The sequence below is a fragment of the Chrysochloris asiatica genome, unplaced genomic scaffold (genome assembly GCF_000296735.1).
Source record: "Chrysochloris asiatica unplaced genomic scaffold, ChrAsi1.0 scaffold00142, whole genome shotgun sequence".
Lineage (NCBI taxonomy): Eukaryota > Metazoa > Chordata > Mammalia > Afrosoricida > Chrysochloridae > Chrysochloris > Chrysochloris asiatica.
The window spans coordinates 1,857,963-1,873,757 of NW_006408660.1; the positions used below are offsets into that span (position 1 = coordinate 1,857,963).

General features: G+C 46.7%; 1 protein-coding gene across 1 annotated transcript in view; it reads left to right on the plus strand.

Annotated features, from left to right (window-relative positions):
* The window catches only part of ACACB (acetyl-CoA carboxylase beta), a 155,466-nt gene that overhangs the window by 131,925 nt on the left and 7,746 nt on the right, over nucleotides 1-15,795 (plus strand). Inside the window, exons 37-45 of the mRNA XM_006870435.1 lie at nucleotides 2,745-2,867; nucleotides 2,956-3,225; nucleotides 4,262-4,359; nucleotides 4,850-4,970; nucleotides 6,414-6,524; nucleotides 7,704-7,847; nucleotides 9,986-10,106; nucleotides 13,834-13,930; nucleotides 15,386-15,482. Of these exons, the coding sequence (XP_006870497.1) occupies nucleotides 2,745-2,867; nucleotides 2,956-3,225; nucleotides 4,262-4,359; nucleotides 4,850-4,970; nucleotides 6,414-6,524; nucleotides 7,704-7,847; nucleotides 9,986-10,106; nucleotides 13,834-13,930; nucleotides 15,386-15,482 (1,182 nt within the window). The remainder of the gene's footprint in view (nucleotides 1-2,744; nucleotides 2,868-2,955; nucleotides 3,226-4,261; nucleotides 4,360-4,849; nucleotides 4,971-6,413; nucleotides 6,525-7,703; nucleotides 7,848-9,985; nucleotides 10,107-13,833; nucleotides 13,931-15,385; nucleotides 15,483-15,795) is intronic.

Sequence of the window (15,795 nt, forward strand, 5' to 3'; positions counted from 1 at the left end):
GGATCTCTTCCTTGGTGAAGTGTCTGTTCATGTCCTGTGCCCACTTTTTAATTGGGTTATTTGTCTTTTTCTTATAGAGGTGCTGAAGTTTCCTATATATTTTAGAAATGAGTCCCATGTCTGATGTGTCATTGCAAAGATTTTTTCCCATTCTATGGGTTCCTTTTTACTCTTCTGGTGAAGTCTTTTGATTCACATAAGTTTTTAATTTTTAGTATGTCCACTCATCTATTTTGTTGACTTTTGTTTGTGTGGTTTTCAAAATGTTTAGTAGTCTGTGTATTCCCTGAATTAGTGCCCTCACATTTGTCCTGAGTTTTTCATTGATGACCTTCAAAATTCTGGGATTCACATTTAGGTCTTTAATCCATGTTGAGTTGGTATTTGTATAAGGTGTGAGGTGAAGGTCTTGTTTCAATCTTTTGCATATCATTGTCCAGTTCTGCCAGCACCATCTGTTGAAGAGACCATCACCTCCCCATGCGATATATTTAGGTGTTTTGTCAAAAATCACTTGGTTGTATGTAGGTGGGTTAATTTCTGGATTCTCAGTTCTGTTCCATTGATCTATGTATCTTTCATTGTACCAGTACCAAGCCATGTAGTAAATTTTGAAGTCGGGGAGTGAGAGGCCTCCAACCTTTTTCTTCTTCTTAAGCAGTGCTTTGCTTATCCTGGGTCTCTCTCTGCTCATTTTGAGTTGTGTAAACGAAGGTCCCAAAAGCTCTGCTTCATTCGCATCATTATGGTCAACCCTACTTTGAGGAGGCAGCTCTTCCCCAATCGTATTTTGAGTGCCTTCCAACCTGAGGGGCCGTCTTTCAGCACTAAATCTGACAGTGTTCTCCTGCTATTCATAATGTTTTCATCTTCCAGCACTAGACCTGGCAATGTTCCACTGCTATTCATGAGGTTTTCAGGGACTGAACATTCAGAAGTAGTCCAGCTCTCCTTCCTAGTGTGTCTTAGTCTGAAGGCTCTGCTGAAGCCTGTCCACCATGTGTATGATCCTGCTGGTATTTAAAATAGCAGTGGAATCGCTTTCAGCATCACAGCAACATACAAGCCACCACAGTACAACACTCTGATAGGAGAGTGGTGGAAAATTTTGCTTACCTCGCTATCCAATTACTCACTATCATTACCACAATGCAATTAAACACCCAGCACATGTGGCAAAATTTTCCCGTTTATAGAACCAAGTGTGAGCGAGTGTATGTCGTGGCCCATTTGTTGTTAGTTGTGTTGAATTGGTTGATTCATGTCGACCCCATGTGTACAGAGTACACTGTGCTCCTTAGTGTTTTTAGGACTGTGACCTTTTGGAAGCAGATTGTTATTGTCATATGCCGTGGAGTCGGTTCTGACTCACAGCGACCCTGTACAGGGTTTCCGAGGCTGTAAATCTCTACGGGAGCAAAGTTACCAGGCCTTAATTTCAATGTGCTTCTGTGTGGATTCAAACCGTCCACCTTTCCATTAGTAGTTTAGTGCTTACCTATCGTGGGTTTATAGAGGGGTACAAAACAATGATGAACAATGTGATAATATCAAATAAAGTAGAAAATCCATAGACTCTTATGACCCAGCTTTTCCACTCCTGGTAAACTCCTGACCCATGTTAAGAAGAAGACACCATGAAATGCTCTTTACAACGTATTGGTAATAATGTGAAATTGGAAGCAAATTAAATGTTCCTCAAATAGGGTTATGAATTGTTGTCAGTGTTAAGTGTTTTTGAGTTGGTTCCGACTCATAGTGACCCTGTATAGGGTTTCAAGGAGTCCTGGTGTGGTTCAAGCTCACCAGTTGCTCCTTGGAAACCCTCTATAGGGTCACTATGGGTCGGAACTGACTTGATGGCACTTCACAACAACAATAGGGTTTCAAAGGGACAGCTGATGGGTCTAAACCGATAACTTCATGGTTCGCAGTCAAGCTGTTATCCGACAGCGCCACATTCACACAGTGGAAAAAAAAATTAGCAATAGAGAAAATAAAGGAACTAGAGCTAAGTTTATCAATATGGCTCAGCCTTTAAAATATAACAGTGCAGAAAAGACAAGTTCCCAAAGAATATGCCTACTGTGAGACTACTTATGTCTTTATGTTAAGTTGAAGTCATTCTGAACAATGCTACATCCTTTAAGTGCATGCATGGGAGTCCCTAGGTGGTACACACGTTTAAACACTCCGCTACTAACTGAAAGTTTGGTGGTTTAAACTCACCCAGGGACACCTTGGTAGATAGCTTTGGCTCTCCACTTCTGAAAGGTCATGGCTGTTGAGAACTCTAGGAGCAGTTTGCTCTGCATACGTGGGTATCATGAGTCAGAATTCACTTGATGGCAACTAACAATAAGTAGATGCATGTGTGGTGAGTGAAAATAGGAAAGCGTGCACTCGACTGATGGGCCCCAAATTCCCAATCATGGCTACTTTGGGGCTGGTGGAGGAGAAGGGGTGAAAACGGGATACAGAAGGATAGACCAGGGTTGTATTTCTTGAAAAAATCTTTTATCAGCTGTAGAAAAACTAAGATTTACCAAAGTTGCAAGAGAGGTGCTTGGTTGTTTTTTTGAGATGCTTTGAATATCTCATGGTTTTCAAAGAAAGAAAGAACTAGAAAATTCTCACCAGAATCCCCCCCCCCCCCAGGTCACGACTGTGTCATCTTTATCTGTGACAGATGTTACATCCCTCCTGATGACATCAAGCCTTTCTCATTTCTCCCCTCCTCTCAGGCTCTCTTTAAACTCTGGGGCTCCCCGGAGAGGTATCCCAAAGACATCCTGACGTATACGGAGCTGGTGCTGGACCCTCAGGGGCATCTGGTAGAGATGAATCGACTTCCGGGCGGAAATGAGGTAAGAGTGTCAGCTCTAGATGTGAGTCAATCTACACCAAAGTGTTCTCAGAGAAACACCTGTTTCCCGTGTGCTCCTTTCCTGTCAGGTGGGCATGGTCGCCTTCAAAATGCGGTTTAAGACCCGAGAGTATCCTCAAGGGCGGGACGTGATCGTCATCAGCAATGACATCACATTCCGCATCGGCTCCTTTGGTCCTGGAGAAGACCTTCTTTATCTGCGGGCATCTGAGATGGCCCGGGCAGAGGGCATCCCCAAAATCTACCTCGCAGCCAACAGTGGGGCCCGCATCGGCCTTGCAGAAGAGATCAAGCACATGTTCCAGGTGGCTTGGGTGGACCCAGAAGACCCCCACAAAGTAAGTCCCACTCAGCTAGCGTTGCACTCTCCTCAGGACAAGACAGATCTTTCTCTTTTTATGTCTGTCGTTTATTTCTGTTGGGTCAGCCCCCAACTCATGGTGACCCATGCCCAACAGAAAAAAAAAACACTGCCTGATCCTGTACCACCCCCCATGGTCACTTGCAGATTGGACTATTGTCACCCATAGGGTTTCCAGGGACTGATTTTCAGAGGTCTTTCTTCCTAGCCTGTTAATCTGTAAGCACTGCTGAACCCTTTCATGTATAAGGGGCAGTCAATAATCAGACACACGGTATGTCTGTGTCATTAAAATTCCATGGGTGTGGTGGTGAGGGAAAACAATGCTCGTGGGAGTGGGTGACAATGGAAGAAAGGTTGAGAAACACTCAAAGGGATCAAGAAAAGCATGAGGTTGGGTTAGTGAAATAACTTTTTTGTTGGAAGTGGATCACCAGATCTTTCTTCCGAGGTACCTCTAACCTTTCAGTTAGCAGTCAGAAGCTTGCTAGATCATTTGCATCAGGGACTCCAATATGTTATGAGCATGATGTTATAAGTATGATAATCCCAAGTTCTGCAGTGCTGACATTAAAAATAAATCAGTGGAGTCCTGGTGTGACACTGCAGGATAATGTGCTGGACTGCAAGGCCAGTTTGAACTGCAAGGTCGGCAGTTCAAATCCACCAGCTGCTCTTCGGAACCCCTATACAGGGTCGCTATGAGTTGGAACTGACTCGACGATACTAATAACAGCAACAACAATGAGAGTAGAGGAGCCCTAGTGGTACAGTGGTTAAAGCACTCAGCTACTAACTAAAAGGTTGTTGGTCTCGGAACCCACCAGCCTTTCCGTGGGAGACAGATGGAACTAACAGTCTGCTTCCGTAAAGATCTACAACCCTGGGAGCCCTTGTGGGCCAGTTCTGCTCTGTCCCTGTAGGGGTGCTGTGAGTTGAAATCAGCAAGGGGCTTTTGGGTTTTAATGAGAGGGGAACTGAATTCACAGCCTCATTTAAGTCTGTTTTTTAAGGGATTTAAATACCTCTACCTGACCCCACAAGATTACACCAAAATCAGCCCTTTGAACTCCGTCCACTGTAAACACATCGAGGAAGGAGGAGAATCCCGGTGAGTTGTTTATCAGTGATGTTAGCTGCTGTAACATTCACTCATTGAGTTGGCGCCTACTCAGGGAAACCTCCGTGCAGCAGAATTAAACATCGCCCGCCCTGGGCCATCTTCACGATTCTTGGTGTAGCCAAGTCCATGATGGGCAGTCACTCTGTATTTTCAGTGCCTCTCAGCCTGGGGGATCATCTGCCAGCACTGTGCTGATCACTATTCTGCTGTAAACTGTTATGAACTGAGCATGTCCTCATCTGGAGAAGGGAATTCCAGATTGCTCTCAGAGGGCTGTGGGGTAGGGGTGACATTGCAGTGAGGCAGACATCTCTGGGAGGATGAAACTGTTGAGACTGTCCCTGCCCTTTTTACAAAAGGTCAAGTCCAGCTGTGAGGGCTGCTCTTTCAGATCCCTCCTGTGTGCATCCTGGAGAGATTTGCCAGCCTCGAGTGTTTCTGAGCTAGAGCTGTTGTGAACTGTGCTTGGTTCTTGAAGGTACATGGTGACAGACATCATTGGGAAGGACGATGGCTTGGGTGTGGAGAATCTGAGGGGTTCAGGCACCATTGCTGGGGAGTCCTCCCTCGCCTACGAAGAGATCGTCACCATCAGCCTGGTAGGCTCCTCTTTCATTTTTCAATTTTTTTTATTATGGGAACTTTGAGATGATCACAGAACTAGAGGTAATAGATCATGGCCCCCTACCCTCACCCCATGCCCCCCACCAGCTTCAGTGACTCCCAACACTCTCCTTGTTTCTCACCCTTTTTACATGACCTCAGTACTATCATCACATCCAGCAAAATGAGCAGGAAGTCTTTCATATCAGTTTTCATATCACTGTGACCCAGTTCATGTTCAGCATTAACAGTTATTTCAGCAGGTGTACCTGCTTACAGTTGATTGGTTCGAATCAGGGTCCAGTCTCCTCCCATTTTAAAGATATTGAGTGTTTAGAAGAACTCTTCTCTGATTTTAACTGCCGTGGGATGAGCACCCTGCTCACCACCTCCTGTTGTTGTTTAAATGCCTGTGAGTTGGCTCCTACTCATAGTGACCCTGTATAAGGTTTCTGAGGCGTTTAAAATCTTTGCAGGAGCAGAAAGCTTCATCTTTCTCCCACAGAGCAGCTGGTGGGCTAGAACTGCTACCCTTGTGGTTCACAATAGAGCCACCGCCTTATCCAATAGAGCCACCGCCTCCTGTAGCTTTCCCCCAAATATTTTATTTCTGTTATTGTTATGGAGACCTAGTGTGGTGCTGTAGGATAAGCACTGGACTACTAATCACAAGGTCAGCAGTTCAACCTAACAGTCTGTCTTTGGAAACACTGTACAGGGTTGCTATGAGTTGGAACCAACTTGACGACACTTAATAGCAACACTATAATTTATTAGTACTAATAGTAGTAGTTCAAATCCACCAGCCACTCTTGAAAATACAGGGTTGCTATGGGTTGGAACTGATTCGACGGCACTTTACAACAGCATTAGTAAACTGTCATTGTTGGATCTTTGGTTCCAAGGTGGGAAAATGCCGGCTGTGGGCAGCATCTTTTTCAAGCTTGATGCTTACTTTGAAATAGTTTAAGACTCACAAGAAGTTGCAAAACAGTATTAATACTAACAGAGAGTGCCTGTGTGTGCCTTGCCCAGCTTCTTCCTGGGGTAATGTCTTCTGTAACCACGGTACTTTCCAGAACCAGGAAACGGAGCTCTTTCAGAATTGAATGTTTTCCTTGCACTTCCAGAGACTTCTGGTTGTGCAAGAGGCTGCTTGGTTTGTGAATGGCAGAGGTCAAAACGGCTACCCACACAGCCTCTTGAAGCAAGAGCTGGAATGTCCAGTAGCTGCTATTTATCTCACAGTATCTGCCTCTTTTCTGGATGGCCAACATCCAACCACTGGCAGAAAGAACCGGCCTCTATTTCTGCAGTTTGGCCCCAAATCAGGTTACCAGTGGCCAAGATGGAACTTCCCTTTGTGCCCGGGCTCCTGGGGTCTCCTTGCTCTGGGGGGTGGGGCACCCTTACAATTCAAAGGGGTCCTGTCTCCTCAGGTGACCTGCCGATCCCTAGGCATTGGGGCCTACTTGGTGAGACTGGGCCAGCGTGTGATCCAGGTGGAGAACTCTCACATCATCCTGACAGGAGCGGGGGCTCTCAACAAGGTGACTGGGCCAGGCCTATGGAAGCAGAAGTCCGGGGGGTAGGTGGGGCTGGCCTTGAGGATGGTTTTAACATTGTCTCTTGGGGGGTCCGGGCATGGCGCTGTAGGATAAGCACTGGACTGCTCACTGCAAGGATGGGGTTGAAACCCACCAGCCACTCCTTGGAAGCCATATATAGATAGGGTCACTGTGAATCGGAACTGGCTCCATGGCACACAACAGTAACTGGTGGAGTGGTTTTCTTCCATGAAACCAGACTCATTCCTAGTGGTGTGAGAACTGTTTCTCCAATGAGCCTCTTCTAAGGCAACAAAGCACCTTTATTAAACTTCTGTTTCACCCGTGCTCTGTGAGAGGATGGTTAGGATGTGCAGAGAGGAGCGAGACTGGGGGGTTTTCACAACAACCTGACAAGGGGCAAGCTAGAAAAGCACACAGCTCAGAGCCAGAGCAGGAGTTTGCAACCTGGACCCCCGTCTGCATCCTCTGAGATCCGTGGACTCTACCTCCAGAGGGTCTGGGGTGGGGCCTGAGCATTTGCATTTTCTAATGCTACTGGTCCAGGGACTATACATTGAGACCTTTTAAAAGCCACCAAAAATAGAGGCTTTATAGATAGCAACATGGAAAGTTTTTTTAAAGCGGTTAAAAAAAAAAAAGTAGAAAAGTAAGCTGTGTGAGCGCTGTGGTTCTAACTCTATAAAAACAGCAGACAGGTGTGCAGTGTTCCAAATTATTACAGCAGTAAAAGGACTCAGAATTTTGTGGTTCTGCAAAGTCTGTGGTTCAAACTCACCAGCCGCTCCTTGGAAACCCCGTACAAGGTCACTCTGAGTCGGAACCGGCTTGATGCCACTTAACAACAACAATATATATATGTTGACCTGATCTTGTGGTTCAAACTGATCTTGCGATCCAGCGCATTATCCTACAGTGCCACACCTGTACACGTGCTGGTGCCTGCGTGTAAGTCCCAAAAGTTCTGATGCAGTTCTTGGTCTGGGTTCAGCTTGGGCATCAGGATTATTGAAAGTACCCAGGGCGATTCTAGCATGCCACCAAGGTTGAGGACCACCAAGCTATAGATGAATTCCAGATATTTTCTAGATGGGTGAAATGGCCATGGGCTCCGGAGGATGATCCAGGCAGACCTCTGCTAACCATGTGGTATCAAACTAGGTCCTGGGAAGAGAGGTTTACACATCCAACAACCAACTGGGGGGTGTGCAGATCATGCATTACAACGGCGTCTCCCACATCACTGTGCCTGATGATTTCGAGGGCGTTTATACCATCCTGGAGTGGTTGTCGTATATGCCAAAGGTCAGTATCATCTCCTGCAGCTTAGAGCCTGGAAGATTCCATTATTGGGGACCAGACCAGATCACTTACTAATTATATCTCCATTGCCTGCTGGGTGGTGGGATGGTTGGGAGCAGGGAGTGCTCTAAGTGGGGTTGAGGACTGACTTCTCCTCATTCCTCTCTCCTCCTTCCCTGCTTTCTTGCCCTGGGCTGTTGCATGGTGCTGGTGGAGTGGGTTAAGTGATAGGTTTCTAACGGAGCAGTCAGATGTCCAAACCCACCAGCCACTCTGCAGGGGAAGTAGAGATTGTCTTCTTCCATAGATATGACAGCCTCAGAAATCTTATGGGGTAACCCCCTCTGTCCTATAGGGTCGCTATGCATCAGAATCAATAACATTGGGTTAAATGCCATCTGCAATGATATTATTCTTTACAGAGGGCTGGTCTTGACTCTCAACAAAGAGGCAGCATTGGACAAGAAGTTACGAGCTTTGCTGACAGTCTAGATTTGATTCTTAGCTTCCTCCTTAGTAGCCATGTGACCCTGGGCCAGTGCCTTTATCTCCCTGAACCTCAGTTTCCTTATCTGTGAAATGGCACCCATGCCATAGCATTGCTGTGATGATTGAATGAAATGAGGGACAGAGTCCAGCACTTAGTAGGCTTTCACCAAATTCAGCTGTTATGGAGTCAGTTGTGTCCCCCAGAAAGATGTGCCATCCAGCCTGGGTCATGATTCTCAGTGGTTTGACAGTTTATCATGATGTAATGAGGCAGTGATGCAGTTATATAATGCAACAGGAATTCAGTAGTGTAATGTGCCAGGGATGCAGTGGTGTGACATGGCAGGGATAACACACACACACACACACATGCACACACACACATACACACAAATTCAGTAGTGTAATGTGCCAGGGATGCAGTGGTGTGACATGGCAGGGATACAGCAGTGTGATGTGGCAGGGATGCAGCGATGTAATGTGGCAGTAATGGAGCAATGAGACGTGGCAATGATGCAGTGGTATGATATGGCAGGGATGCAGTGATGTAACATGGCAGTGATGCAGTGGTGTGATGCGGCAGTGATGCAGTGAAGCAATGCGGCAGTGATGCAGCGGTGTGACATGACAGTGATGTAATGTGGCAGTGATGCAGTGATGTAATGTGGCAGTGATACAGTGGTGTGACATGGCAGTGATGTAATGCGGCAGTGATGCAGTGGTGTGACATGACAGTGATGTAATGTGACGGTGATGCAGTGATGTAATGTGGCAGTGATACAGTGGTGTGACATGGCAGTGATGTAATGCGGTAGTGATGCAGTGGTGTGACATGGCAGTGATGTAGTGATATGATGTGGCAGGGATGCAGTGATGTAATGTGGCAGTGATGCAGTGATGTGATACGGCAGGGCTGCAGTGATACAGTGGTGTGACTTGTAGGACCTACTATCACCAGAAAAGAAGAGCCGAGAGTGGAGTGTATTCTTTGGCCTTGGGAACCCTGCCTTGAAAACCTTATAGACCCAGGGGAAGATTGATACCACAATACATGGAGATCTGCTAGGGACACCAGGTCCACTGATATTTACAGGAGACACGGACCTTTCACTAGAGCTAGTAAAGAAAGTGTCTCCCTAGAGCAAGCAGTCTGAATTCAAACTGCTAGCCTTCTAAATTATGAGAGAATGAATTTTTATTGCTCAGCTAATCCCAGACCTTGTGCCAAGAACTAAATATCATAAATGTCAGCATTTATTCCCTAGTGTTCTTTTCTCCACCCAGAGAGCTTTCCCACTGTGAGTTTTCCTAACTTTTATTCTCTTCTGCTACTTTTTTTTTTTTTTTTTAATATATCTGCCTTTAAAAAGAGTTTTTTCTCTCTCCTGACCTTCTTGTCTTTATTTCACTTCCCAGAATTGTTAAGTTCATCTGAACCTTGAAATACACTCAAAAGTAAATGAATTAGATTTCAAACAACTCTATGAGATGGCTAATCCCTGTATGCTATTTTTCAATCAGAAGAGTAGCTTCAAAGCCCTAGGGAAGGGGTATTGCTACATAACCAGGCATAATCATAGCCAGAGGAAGAAAGAATGCAGAATACATCACAGATATTGGAGACTGAGTTGGGTACCTGTTTTCTTTTCTAGGATAATCACAGCCCAGTGCCTATCATCACCCCCACTGACCCTATTGACAGAGAAATTGAATTCTACCCATCCAGAGCTCCTTACGACCCCCGGTGGATGCTTGCAGGAAGGCCTCACCCAAGTAAGTATAAAGCGTTCTGCCTGAGACCTGGGTCTCAGAGTTTCTTTTCTGGGTCCTAGGGTGAAGGATCACATAGGAGAAGCTTTGGTACCTGGTAAGGTATCCTACAGGGCACACCTGAGATCAAATGGAAGGGGATCTGAGATTTCATTCTGCTTTTTCTGAGCTGTGAACCAAGAAGGTATGAAACAGCCTCCAGTTACTTGAGCTGGTAGATGGCAGTGAGGAGCAACAAAGATCATGGCCTCCCAAACTGCCTCATGGTCCCATCGATGAAAAACTTCAGAATTTCAAAGAGATGACTATCTCTAGCTTCTTTCCATTCTTGTATTTGGCTAAGCCTTTATAAGAAGGGAACTCTGTGGACCTACCCAGGATGGGCAGCTTAACCTCTTACACACACATGTGCATGTGCACATGCACAGTTACACACATCCACATGTACACACATATATACACATGATACATAAGTACACACACAGGTATGTGTACAAACACTGGTGCACACATGGAGTGTGCATTTACATATGTACATGCAGGTGCACACGTACACAGGTGCACACATGTATGCACAGATAGGTGTGCACACACAAGTTGCATGAATGTGCACAGGCATATGTAGATGCACATATATACAGATGCATACTTGCACACAGATACACACAAGTGTACACACAGTGCCTGCATACACACAGACACACGCAGGTGCATACATACATAGGTGCATACATACATACACAGACACACACAGGTGTACACACAATGCCTGCATACACACAGGCACACACAGGTGCATACATATACAGGTACATACGTACACACACTGACACACACAGGTGTACACACAGTGCCTGCATATACACAGGCACACACAGGTACATGCATGCACAGGCTTGTATGTGTGTATACACACACACACACACACACACACACGTACATTCAGGCACACAGGTATCCACACAAGGCACATGCATGTGCACACCCATACAGAAATTCACACTTGTATACATAGGTGCACGCATGTTCTCTCTCTTTAAAGGCGGAGGTATCTTTTTTTATTCTGAGCAAACAGAACAGAACAGGAAAGCTGAGCTACCCCATTACCAGAAACCCCTGCCTAGAATTTCATAGGCTGCTCCCTGAAGCAAACATGCTGGTCCAGCTGCAGGGCTGGAGCAGTGACCCCCAGGCCAGCAGCGTGTTTCTCCCTCTCTCCATTTCTATTAGACTTTCCCATCTGTGAGCACTCAGGGACTTGACTCTGACAGACAGCTTTGACCTCAGGTCCTGTAGTTTTCAGACATCTGGCCTCCTATATTGTAACTGAGACCTTGTCTGAGGCTCATCTCTGATCCTCAGACTTTATCATTTATACCAGGGTTTGGATGTAGGGTAGCATTTCCTATATGTTCATAAACGTTCTTTGGGAAATTAGAGACTTTCTTCCCAGTGGTCTTTGTGAATTGTTCGTTGGACCATCCTCATGGTGACCTCTGCACAACAGAATGAAACACTGTCTGGGCCTGTACTATCTCACAGTTGTTGTTGTGGTTGTGAGCCCATTGTTGCTACCACCATGCCAATCCATCTCATTGGGGATCTCCCTTTTTTTTTGCTGACCCTCCACTTTTCCAAGCATGGTGTCCTTCTCCAGGGCTTTGTTCCTCTTGACAACATGTCCAAAGTCTGGCCTCCTCATTTCTAAGGCGCAATCTGGCTACACTTCTTTCTTCCAACACAGATGTGTTTGTTTTTCTGGCAGTCCACAATACCTTTAATATTCTTCATCAACACCTTAATTCAAATGCATCAGTTCTTCTCCAGTCTTCCTTATTCATTGTCCAACTTTCACATGCTCATCAGGTGAACGAAAATACCATGGCTTGGGTCAGGCGCACCTTACTCCTCAAACTGACATCCTTCCTCTTGAACATTCTTGCTTAATGCAGTATGTCGTTTGATTTCTTGACTCCTGCTTCTATGAACATTGATTGTAGATCCAAGCAAAATGAAGTCTTTGACAACTTTGATCTTTTCTTCATTTAGCATGAAATTAGCTAATGCTACCCAAGAAAATCAAACCCACCCATCCAGTTGATTCTGACTCATAGCAATCCTGTGTCGTGTTTCCAAGGCTATAAATCTTCATGGGGACAGATAGTCTCCCTCGGAGTGACTGATGGATTTGAACTGCTGACCTTACAGTTAGCAGTCCAGTGCTTATCCTCCAGCACCACCAGGGCTCCTTAGCTAGTGCTGCTGACACACACACTACAAGTTGGGTGGTTATACCGAATAGATACGTATTATTTACACAGTTCTGGAGTTTAAATTAGGGGCGATTTCTTCCTTGTGGGTAGCCCTGGACCATCTTTGGTCCTTGGTGAGCCTCATTCTCTCCCAGTATGTGCCTAAAATTATCGAGCCTGCCCTTTCTTTAATTCCAAAGGGATAGGTTGGTGTGGCTTATCAACTTAACAAAGAATTCCCTATTTCCAAATACCCACAGATATAACCCTTTGCTTTTGAGTCAATTCTAACTCAATTCTCCTTTTATGGGAAACATGGTGATAGCTCTTCTTGCTACTTAGCAAGAGCAGGCAAGGGCTGAGCTTAGGGTCTTGGTGTGTTAAGCATCAAGGACGGTGGTCCAGGCAGATGTCCCGTGTAGGCTAAATTCCCAGTTTGGTATGTATTTGAGGGGTCTAGTCTTCAGCTGGGCATCCTGATCTGGCACTGTGGGTTAATGCGCCAGACAGCAAAGCCGTTTGAACAGCAAGGTTGGCAGTTCAAGCTCACCAGCTGCTCCTTGGAAACTCTATGCAGGGTCGCTATGGGTTGGAACCAACTCGACGGCACTTCACAAACAAAACAAAGTCTTCAAGTGCACCTCAATGTAAAGAAAACCAAAATCCTCACCACTGGACCAATAAATAACATCATGATAAATGGGGGAAAGATTGAAGTTGTCAAAGACTTCGTTTTGCTTAGATCAACAATCCATACTTACAGAAACAGCAGTCAGAAATCAAAGGACATATTGAATTAGGCAGATCTGCTGCACAAGACCTCTATAAAGTGTTCAAGAGCCAGGATGTCTGTTTGAGGACTAAGGTGCACCTGACCCAAGCCATGGCATTTTCAATATGCATGTGAAAGTTGGACAGTGAATAAAGAAGACAGTAGAAGAATTAATGCATTTGAGTTATGGTGCTGGAGGAGAATATTGAAAGTACCACAGGCTGCCAAAAGAATGAACAAATCTGTGTTGGGGGAAGTACAGAGTGCTCCTTAGAAGCCAGAATGGCCAGACTGGGTCTCTCATGCTTCAGACATGTTATCAGGAGGGACCAGCCCCTGGAGAAGGACATTATGCTTGGTAAAGTGGAAGGGTCAGTGAACAAGAGGAAAACACTCCCCTCCCCCAACGAGATGGACTGACACAGTGCCAACAGCAATGGGCTTAAACAGAACAATTGTGAGGCTGGGGCAGGACCAGACCGCGCAGTGTTTTGTTTGCTGTGCATAATGCCTCTGTGAGTTGGACCTGATTCTGCGGCACCTAACAACTACAACAAGTCTTGGGGTACAGGTCCCTGGGCTGTCAGGTTCGTGGCAGGTGTGTACTTTGGGGGCTATAGTCTTGGAGTGCAGGTCTTAGACTATCAGTATGGATGGGCTGCTGTCGCAGAGATTGTGACCTGACCCCTCTCTCTCCCGCCTGCAGCTCAGAAGGGGGCCTGGCAGAGTGGCTTCTTTGACCAGGGCAGTTTCCGGGAGATCATGGCGCCCTGGGCCCAGACTGTGGTGACGGGACGTGCTAGGTAACTTGTGGCCGGGAGCGGGGTGCCCACACCTGACCTCAGCAGGCAGTAGAACACCTCCTAGTTCCCAGAGACACTTTTCTGAATGACACCTGATTCAAGAGCCCAGTCCCTTGTCCCTGTCAGTCCCCAGGAGTAGTGGTCTCTAATCATGGGGGTTCCTGGGTGCTCTCCCCAGAAAGCTACAGGGCACTCAACCATAGACCACATTTCAGGAGGGCCGCAGGCAGGAAGCCCACCTCACCCTGTCACTGGGAAAAGGATTGAATGTTTTTGGAGTGGAGTGACAAATCCTTGGTGGTGGAGGAGAGGCCCAGCTACCAGAAGGTACCCCATGTATTGAGCCCCCTTAGACTCCTGCTGTGACATAGAAGCCACCAGTCCAGGTCAAGCCCTAGCTCTGTCATTCACCTTTTCTGAGCCTCCACATCCTCATCTGTAAAATGGGCATGACAATCTTACCCCAAAGAATTGTTGTAATGACCAGAGACAGTAATCTCTGTAAACTGCTTCCAGTACCATAAACATAGGCGCTGCTGATCGGAATGTTATTGCCTAAGCAGAGTCACGGTGTGGCACTGTTGGACAAGCACTGGACTGTGAATCACAAGGTCGGAGGTTCAAACCCACCAGCCGCTCCTCGGAAATCCTATTCAGGGTCGCTATGAGTTGAACTGACAAGACAGCCCTTAGCAACAAGAACAAGCATAGTACTGGTACTAAACATAGTATTGGTATTTAGTAGCTTCTCAATTAATGGTTATTTATTAAAAAATGTAAACCTGAGATTTAAGTGTTTGCCTTCCCCCATGTGGGAGCGCTTCCTGTGTGTGGAGGTTTTACCTACCCCCTTAACCCCCCAGTGCCATGTGAAGTTAGGTGACAGGATGTGGCCACAGACAGGGTGCCGGCCCCTTGCAAGTGGCAGTGAGTCGCTTTCAGGTTAAACATCCCTCCCGGCCCTTTCAGATGTGACTTGGGGTCTAGCCCTGCCCTGCCCTCTGGGTATTAGCTACTGGTTACACGTGTCACGATTTAAAGTAATTAAAATGAAGGAGGTGTGTGTATTCAGCACCTTTGGCTCACTCGCCACATTTCATGGGCCTGCGTGGCTTGTAACTGCGCTCTTGGGCAGATACAGAGTGTAGCCACCATGGAGTTGGTTCTGATGGGTGCTGTGGCTCCAAACACCCCCAGCCCACCCCAATACCTCCTGTCTAACAGGCCAGGACCAGACAGGACCATTTCTGTCTCCCAAGGTGTGGGGCTCTTATCACTGTGGCTCTTTCTATGCCTCCCAATAAAAGAATCCACCAGACTGAAGCAGCTTCCTCTCCCGCATGCCCTCATCCCAGTCACTAGTACACAGCAGGTCAGCCAGGATGGGTGACTCACACGCCCCTCCAGGGTGCCCTGGGGTGCTCTCAGCTTGCTCACCTGTGCTCCACCTTCCAGGCTGGGGGGCATCCCTGTGGGAGTGATTGCTGTGGAGACGAGGACTGTGGAGGTGGCGGTCCCGGCAGACCCCGCCAACCTGGATTCTGAGGCGAAGGTGAGGGGCGGATTCTAGTTCATTGTCCTTCCTGCTGGCCTTGTGGTCCTGTTGCTGTCCTTCTAGTTCAGAGGTTAGGGAGAAAGCATGAGGTGCATCCTGGGCCCTCTGGTATTCTGTACGAAACGGACAGTTCCTACACTGCCTTCCCTTCTTCTTCAGAGGAGCTCCCTAGGAGATCCTGGGTGGGCAGACAGCTAATACACTCAGCTGCTACCCTAAAGGGTAGAGGTTTGAGTCCATCCAGAGGTACCTTGGAAGAAAGGCCTGGCTATCTACTTCTGAAAGAACAACCATTGAAAACCCTGTGGAG